General features: G+C 35.9%; 1 protein-coding gene across 2 annotated transcripts in view; it reads left to right on the forward strand.

Moving 5' to 3' along the window:
• The window catches only part of SERPINI1 (serpin family I member 1), an 81,718-nt gene extending 77,231 nt beyond the window's left edge, over positions 1-4,487 (forward strand). For both annotated transcript variants that reach the window (XM_059686961.1, XM_059686960.1), the window contains exons 7-9: positions 2,076-2,162; positions 3,806-3,895; positions 4,155-4,487. In XM_059686961.1, coding sequence (XP_059542944.1) covers positions 2,076-2,162; positions 3,806-3,895; positions 4,155-4,231 — 254 coding nt within the window. In that variant the 3' untranslated portion in view covers positions 4,232-4,487. The remainder of the gene's footprint in view (positions 1-2,075; positions 2,163-3,805; positions 3,896-4,154) is intronic.
• Positions 4,488-9,345: the final 4,858 nt, after the last annotated feature.

The following is a 9,345-nucleotide window of genomic DNA, read 5'->3' on the forward strand; positions in this document are numbered from 1 at the left end:
GGTTGAAAGCTATTGTCTTGTATAGTTGCTAGGGCTGCCATAATGAAATACCACAGACTGAGTGGCTTGAACAATGGGCATTTATGTTCTCACAGTTCTGGGGAGGAAGTGTGGGATCAAGGTGTCTTGAGGGTGGGTTTCTTCTGCGTCCTCTTTCCTTGGCGTGTAGATGGCTGCCTTCTCCCTATGGCTTCACATGTTGTCAAGCTTTTCCAGAGAAACAGAACCAGTAGGAAAAATCTCTGTCTTTATTTCTCTCTCTCATGTATGTAAGTATGCATGCATGCATGTATGTATGTGTGTATGATGTATGTATGTATCTATCTACTACCTATCGAAAGAGAGTTAAAGAAAAAGAAGAAGGAGAAGGAGAGGGAGGGAGGGGGAGAGAGAGAGAGAGAGAGAGAGAGAGAGAGAGAGAGAGAGAGAGAGAGAAGAGAGTTATTTTAAGGAATTGGCTCCCACAGTGTGAAGACTTTGGGAATTCACAATATAAAGGATAAGCTGGCAGACTGGAGACCCAGAGGGAAGTTTCAGTTCGGGTCCAAAGGCAGTAGTCTGGCACATTTCCTTCCTGCTCAGAGGAGGTCCGTCTTTGGCCTAGTAAGGTCTTGAGCTGATTGGATGAGACCCACCCACATTATGAGGTAGTTTGCTTTACTCGAAGTCCACCCATGTAAATGTTAATCTCATCTAGAATACCTCTTCACAGAAATGCACAGAATATGTTTTTTGGCCAAATCTCTGCAAAAATATCATGGCCCAGTCACGTTGACATGTAAAATTAACAATCATTCCCTCTGTACCTATCTGTGTCCACATTTCCTCTTCTTAAGAGGACACAGTAATATTTGTTTAACCTCATTTTAACTTGAGTCTATCTCTAAATATAGTTACATTCTGAAGTCTTGGGGATTAGAAATTCAACATATGAATTTTGAGAGAACACAATTCACCAGATTACAGCCATTTATTTAAAAGTAAGGGTATATATGCCCTAACTGGTTTGGCTCAGTGGATAGAGCGTTGGCCTGCGGACTCAAGGGTCCCAGGTTCGATTCCGGTCAAGGGCATGTACCTTGGTTGTGGGCACATCCCCAGTAAGGAGTGTGCAGGAGGCAGCTGATCGATGTTTCTCTCTCATCAATGTTTCTAACTCTCTATCCCTCTCCCTTCCTCTCTTTAAAAAATCAATAAAATATATATTTTTTAAAAAGTAAGTGTATATAGAAAGACAATTCAAAGTCAAAAGCAGTCCTCTTAATACTGAAAATGTTATTTCCTCTGACTTTAGGGTAATCCTCAGATAAACCAATGAACTGATAATGGAAAGTAACTTTTTATGTATTCACATTCCTACAACTTAGAAATCGTTTTTATTGTTCTTTGCCAAATATATTTACATTACCATAGTAATTAGAGATTAGATTTTTTTAATCTCTTATTTTGGTTATATCTGGATTTCTACCTATTTTCATTTGTGTTTTTAACTTTTAAGTTAGAATGCAACATGTAAGATATTTTTATATTGAGCTATGAATTAATTTGAAGTTGCTATTAAAGCAGAGCCACGTCAAAACCGGTTTGGCTCAGTGGATAGAGCGTTGGCCTGCGGACTGAAAGGTCCCAGGTTCGATTCCAGTCAAGGGCATGTACCTGGGTTGCGGGCACATCTCCAGTGGGGGATGTGCAGGAGGCCGCTGATCGATGTTTCTCTCTCATCGATGTTTCTGACTCTCTATCTCTCTCCCTTCCTCTCTGTAAAAAATCAATAAAATATATTTAAAAAAAAATAAAGCAGAGCCACTTTCCACTTCCTCTGGCTTACAGAAAATAAACAATGGGAAAATTACTGCAGGGAAAAGAGAATATAAAATGAGGACTAATCAGAATACACATCTTCGATGCTTCTCTCAAATCGTAAATGTAATCTTACAATGTTCCTATGTTTGATGTAATTGTTTATATGCTATCAGTATAATATGTCTTATACTTTTCACATCTTTTTAACTAAAGAGTTAAAGGCTTTCCTATCTCTGATACTGAAGAATGCTTCCATCCTCTCTTTTCTGCAGATAATAAGGAGGTTTTCCTTTCCAAGGCAATTCACAAGCCCTTCGTGGAGGTGAATGAAGACGGATCGGAGGCCGCCGCCGCCTCAGGTGCCCAGTTATCTGCCTCTCCTCACCTTTTGGATTTGCATTTCCGCAGCGGTCATGGGTGGGGGCAGGGGTCATTTTTAGAGCCAAGCCAAAATAATGACTGCCCGGCTCGGCTCTCACCTAGGAGTCCAGCTAATGCTGAAGCGGGTAGAATTTTCTAAGTAAGCTACGAAGCGTGTACTCAGTCCTGGGCCCCTGTGCGGTGGTTCCCACGTCCCATTTTCTCTCTAATAAATAAGCGCAGGGCATTGTCAGCTCTGTAGGACAGATTTTCCTGCTCTGCTTCCTGTTTCACTATCTTAAAATTTTCCCTGCTGCCCATTTAAACATTTTTCTTCCTGCCTAATTACTTGTGGAAGTTAGTTTATAATTTTGTCAGAAGTTTTGATTTTAGCTCAGCCAGTGTAGCTCAGTGGTTGAGCATCCACCTATGAACTAAGAGGTCATGGTTCCCCTCGAGGTCAGCGTTCAACTCCCAGTCAGGGCACATGTCCCGGTTATCAACTCGATCCCTAGTAGGGGGCATACAGGAGCAGGCGATGAGTGTTTCTCTCTCACTGATGTTTCTCTCTTCCTCTCCTTCCTCTCTCTGAAATAGATAAAAATATATATTTTTAAAAAGCTTTTATTTTAAAAGCACATACATAAACAAGAGTATCTGATAGAATGTAATAAATAATTTTCATTAAATAATAATACCAATGAAATAATAATTTTAAATAAACAATCAAGGAGTTTGACATAAACCATGCATACAAAACAAAAATGGCAAAGATCCTTGATCGTTTCGATTATTCTGACTTCCCTAGTTAAATGAGAATTGCCTTTTTTTTTCCTCCTTTTATTTGGTTGGATTTGTTTCCAAATGTAATATCATATTTGCATACATTATTTCTACCTTTGCATAAATTTGTCCATTTGAAGGATAGCACGAGTTGAAACAACATTTTCAGAAGGAAATAGAAACGCAGTAGTCTCAGGCATCAAGAAAGCTTAACGCTCACATAATTTAATGGTGACCTTTTCTGACAATTGAATCACCCAGCAGCAGGTCTAAAACGGTCATTTATAATAAGGATCTCAGAGAAATTCAGTGTCCCAGCTGTAGGAAACACATTGAGTCTCTCACTGCTGTATTTTCCCTTTAATCACTGCCATTCTGGCCACCTACTAGAAGCCTGGGGATTTGCTATGTAAAAAGACCCATTTCAGACTAAAGAAATGATAACTTGAGAATGTAAAAAAAACACAACCTCTTAGTTTTTTTTAGTTTTTTTTCTTCTCTCTTCCTTTATCTGAAAGATCATTTTAGTAAAAACAAGTATTTATCTAAGACTGGGACTAAAAGTTTTGTAAGGGGCAGAATAAATTGTCCTGTTATTTTTTGGTGGGGTAGAGATCGGAAACTATGTGATGTATGTGGCGGGGCGGGGGGGGGGGTGGGGCGGGGGAGGAGGCCGGGAGGAGGGGTGTGTGTTCAAAGTCAAGTAGAAATGTTAGCACCTTCATAATTTTTCTCTTTAAGTCTTTAAAGTCATGTTTCCCGTAAACCATTGCCTTTGCATTAAATATAGATGGTTTGGAGAAATTACTCATTCGTCCCTGCAATCACAGACGTGTAATTACCTTCTCTCTGCACTTAGGAATGGTTGCCATTAGTAGGATGGCTGTGCTGTATCCTCAAGTGATTGTGGACCACCCATTTTTCTTTCTTATCAGGAACAGGAAAACAGGTAAGTCTGTTGTTATGAGAACAGAACTTTTTTAATAGGCGAAAGAGAATAATTTCATAAAATTGAGAACATTTCCCCACATTGTTTATTGGATAATTTCTAATGTCTAGGTGATATTTGAAAAAATGAAAATAACATATTTTCATTTTTAGAATATTGCTTGTTGTAAGAAAGAAGACAAATAAATATCCCCTTTTTAAATGTAAATATCTTTTTTTGTTGTTTATCCCCTCTTTTTTTTACTGCCAACCCAATGCAGGAACAATCCTGTTCATGGGACGAGTCATGCATCCCGAAATAATGAACACAAATGGACATGATTTCGAGGAACTTTAAATCATTTCGCTTAAATAACAAGAACAATAGTAGCTAAGCACATTATGTTTGCAACTGGCATATGTTTAAGGTTTGTGTTCTCCAGTATAGCTTAAGATAATATTTAGAATTAACTGCAGATAAAAATGATGTATGTAAATTATAAGCCAACTTGTCAAGGAATGTTATCAGTATTATTGAGGTAACCGTTTTGTCATGTCATTGTGTTTGTTGTGCTGGTGTTTAAAATAAAAGTACAATAGTGAACACGTGAGCAGGTCTGCTTTTTTTATTTCAGAAGTTGTATAAAAATACCTCTGGATGAAATTTGGAAACAGTGAGTTTTCCAAATTTAAGACAAGGACATCTTACATCGTTTATCAGCAGGCAGACTCAAGGCACCAAAGTAAATGAGCACTGTACACATATATATATAGTATATATAACAAGCAGCAACAAGTGAAATGGGGACGGGTGCTTCACAAAAATTCTGATCGTTTTTTCTCTGAGGACGGTATATAGTGTGATATAGAAGAATGCAAACTGAACATCTTCTGTGTGGCTACACGACAAAGCTTGTTAGAAAAAAATAGGGCTATGCAAACCCAGCACTTACAGCTATGGTTTATTGGCCGTATCTTTAAAAACCCATGTGGCTTCATCAGCCTGGCATCAATTATAAGGTTGGTGTATCACCATGTTTTGCTGCTGCAAGTGAAATCCGAACTACAACCAAGTTCTCAAAAGTCTCAAAGTAAACCATGCAAGCAAATTAATAATAAAAATATGTTCTAAGGTATGTATGTAACCAGAGAATTAACTAGAAAAAAATGTGCTGTTACAGATTCCAGAAATCAACAGGGTTTTGGGCTGAATACGCCGCCCCCCTCCCCCCCCCCCCACTCAGGGGTGTTCTTGTTCGTTCTAAGAGGTTTTGGGGTTTTTAAACTTGAATGTCTGTAATTGGGGTATCACATTTTTGTTTTTCCATTGGTTACCTGATGGCTCCTGGTGCATTTGTTTGAGGCCTCTGGAGAGTTATAAGTACTTTACAGAATATATTGATCTTATTTCTAGAACAAGAAGTAGTTGATTCCAGTGGGGGCAGGTCTCTAGTAAATTGCTTTGTTATCCATTGGCTGAAATAATGGTATTCCTTTTGGAGGTTGGGTTGAAAAAAAAGAAAAAATGATCTCATCATGTTCTAGGAATGGAACTACACACACTTAATACCAAATTCTTTATTCTGTGATTCACAGTTTCAGAAAGAATTCAAAACATTAAAAAATTTGACCGAAACAGCTTGGATGTGATTTTCTTCTTATAGGTATTTTGCTATGATTTGGAGCTATTAACTAGAATTGACATTATCATTAACTTTAAATCAGTTCAGGAGAGTCGTGGTTTGGGGAAATCAGGCTTGACTGCAGACTTATTGAATTTTAAACTCTGAGGAAAAACTTGAAAATCTGTATTTTTAACAAGTGCCATTGGTGATTTTGTTACACACTAAATCTTGACTATTGCTAAGTAAAGAACGCATGTGGAATACTTTATACCGCTTGTTTAGATAGAGTTAACTTACAGAAAATTAGATCAATTAATGAAGTGCCGTAAATTAGTGCTTCTTAGACTTTCTGCGTATTAGAATTACCTGGGGTCATAAAGCAGATTCTCATGTAGTAGGTCTGGGGGGTGGGGAGGACCAAGAACCTGCATTTCTAACAAGCTGTGGCGTGATGCCATTGCTGTTGGTCCATGGACTCCAGTTGGTAATATAAGGTTTACATGTTGGATATTTTTATGCATGGAAACAGAAAAAGGTATAATTTTCATACAACTTGGAGCTAATGGGGGGATGGAGCAGTAGTCTACATTAAAAATGCAGTGAACTTATACAAAGTGAGAAAAATGGTTTTACTCTAAAGCTTTTCCCCTGTTACTTAGTATGGAAAAGTGCAGACTTCCTCTGCATATTAGAATACTTGAAATATACTCTTTAAAAATATAGAGACATTTATAGGCAAAGCCCACAAAAGAATTTATGAATACCCAAGGACACAGTGCTTAACACTGAATCATTTCCAGCTTATATTCTCAGAAAACTTATAGTTTATTCATAAAGCTGAGGTTATTGTAGAACAGTGCTCTTGTTTTCATTTATAATGTACACAGATCAGGCTAACTGATGTTGATTCAAGATTGTTATTCTGGGTTTGTGATATTCCTCATTACTGAGCCTCTACTTGTTAAACATTACATATTTGCTATATCTGTGTGTCTATTAGTCAACTAAATGAATTACCTATAAGGAAGAGTCAACATCATTAGACAAGCATAAAGCCCAAAATACAATTTTTTTAGTTAATATAAGATTAAGCTCTAGCATTCAGAATGTTTACCTTAAAATATTTCAATACAATTCAGATGTCCTGTAAATAAAATCCTGATATTAGCATGTTAATGGAGTGGCTAAAAGTACTTGATAGTACTAAGTTTCCCCTGCCGTTTGATGTTGTTTATATATTTTTTTCTATTGAAAAAGTAATATTTTATGGTTCAGTTTCATTTATTTTAAAATGTATACATTGCTACACACACACACACACACACACACACACACACACACTGTGTGCATAGCTTATGAAACTTCTTTCTCTTTGAACATGTTGTTTGGGAAGACATCAACAACGATTATGCATCTTTTGTTTTTAAACTAAATCTTTTTTCCAGCTTTACTGAAGTCCAACTGATAAATAAAGTTATATTTATTTAAAGTGTACAATGTGATTTGATATATCTACCTATTGTACAGTGATTTTTTTCACAATCAAATTAACACATAGTTACTTTTTATTGTTGTGTTGTGAAAATGCTTGAAATTTACTCTCTTAGCAAATTTCAAGTATACAATATAGTATTCTTAACTATAGTCATCAAGCTATACATTATATTCCCAGAACTTATTCATCTTGTAACTGAAAGTATGTACCTTTTAACCAATATCACTTGATTTTCCCCAGCCATAGCCCCTGGCAATCACCATTCTACTCTGTTTCCATGAGCTCTACTTCTTCTTCTTCTTCTTCTTTTTTTAGATTCCACATTATGAATGAGATTGTGCAGTATTTTTTTCTTTCTCTGTCTGGCTTATTTCACTTAGCATAATGTCTTCCATATTCATCCATGTTGTCATAAATGGTAGATTTTTCTTCTTTCTTATGGCTGAATAACATTCATTTGCACTTGTGTTTCTATATAATTATACATTTATATATACATATGTTACATTTTCTTTATCCATTCATGCATTGATGAACACTTAGGTTATTTCCATATCTGAGCTATTATGAATTATCCTGAGATAAACATGGGAGTACAGATACCTCTTCGAAATACTGATTTTGCTTCTTACATGTTTTAGATACTAATCCCTTATTACATATACAGTTTGCCAATATATTTTTTCTATTCTGTAAGTTGCCTTTTCACCATGTTGATTGTTCTTTGCTGTGCAGGAGCTTTTTAGTTTGATGTAATCCCAACTGTTATTTTTTTCTTTTGTTTTCTGTGTTTTTGGTATGGTATCCAAAAAAAATTATTTCCATAATTAATGTCAATAAGCTTTTCCCCTGTGTTTTCTCCTAAGGTGCAAACACAGAGAGTATGTTACTTAGCCCTGTGGCTTTGTTTAATGTCTGCCAACAAAGTTATATTTATTTATTTATTCATTCATTCATTCATTTATTTGAGAGAGAGAGAAACATTGATATGTTGCTTCACATATTTATGCATTCGTTAGTTGATTCTTATATGTACCCTGACCAGGGATTGAACCCACAACCTTGGCATATCAGGACAACACTAACTGAGCTATCTGATCAGGACCAACGAAGTTATTCTTAAGGGCATGTTGAAGTCTCTACATGCACATAAACATAGCTACGGGAAAAAAATCTGTGTCTTTATGAAGGCAGGGAAAGAGATTTTTCCCAGAAGAATCAGTTTAATGCTTCTTATTAACTACTTTGGTTCAAACTATAGAAGATAGTTTAACATTAATAAGCTTAAGCCAAAGGTGCGTTATGTTCATATTAGTTACTCATTTTGATGAGACAGAGATCCATGGATGTGAAAAGAATGTGAAATTAATGAAAACAAAACCAGTGCAAAACAAAATGTGTACTTTCCTTTGTCCACATTTGCTCTTTTCTATACATTAAGTATAGATAAACTTTCCCTCTCTTCGAAAATTGCAGAGGTTTTGTTTATTTGGGGGAAAATTAAGTGGTTATTTGTGACATATGGCATTTTCCAGAAAATGTTTCTTCTGCAGTCATTGCAGCTTCTAGCTGATCTAGCAGTTTTCTCTCTTCCTCAAATAGACAATATTTTATCTCCCATTCTGAAAGTTTTGTGATAATACACAAATATATAAGCCTGGCATTTGTTCACACAATTGCTCTTTGCTCTGTCTATTATTCAAGGAAAATTGCTGATGAAGAGATTATCTTCCTTCATGTGATTGAGTGACCCCCTCTTTTGGTATTTGCTGTTTAAATATTTATAACCTGATACCTATGGGTAAAAAATGCACTGTGAAATGACAGAGAACCAATTTTAAACACCCTCTCTACCACTTGCTAGATGTCTGCCTTCAAACAAATTGTTTAATGCTTAGCTGTATTTAAATAACACCTACTTCATAGATTATGTTAATAATTTAAGTAGTACCTAACACATAGCAGTCACTCATGAAAGGCTAGCTATTAGCATTAACATTGCCATATTTTAGCTCTACTATGTGCATCATTTTTCACATTTTAACATTTATGAAAATGGAGCGAACAATGGTGTTTTACAGTTGCTGATAAAGCCAGAAGTAGTGACTTTAGATAACGCTGCTTGTGCATACGGTAATCTTTTTTTTATTGCTTAAAGTATTACAAAGAGTATTATATATGTCTCCTTTTTTTCCCCCTTCTTGTTAAATGATGATTGTCTAACTATAATCCCTTGGCTTCTCAGTCAACAAACCATTAGTAAAACAAACATAATCACTATTTTAGGAAGCATTGTAAACCCTGCTTATTATCTGAAAACCTTCTATTGAAATTTTCTTTTGGTAAAATAAA

This window comes from Myotis daubentonii, chromosome 3, assembly GCF_963259705.1.
Source record: "Myotis daubentonii chromosome 3, mMyoDau2.1, whole genome shotgun sequence".
NCBI classification, from domain to species: domain Eukaryota; kingdom Metazoa; phylum Chordata; class Mammalia; order Chiroptera; family Vespertilionidae; genus Myotis; species Myotis daubentonii.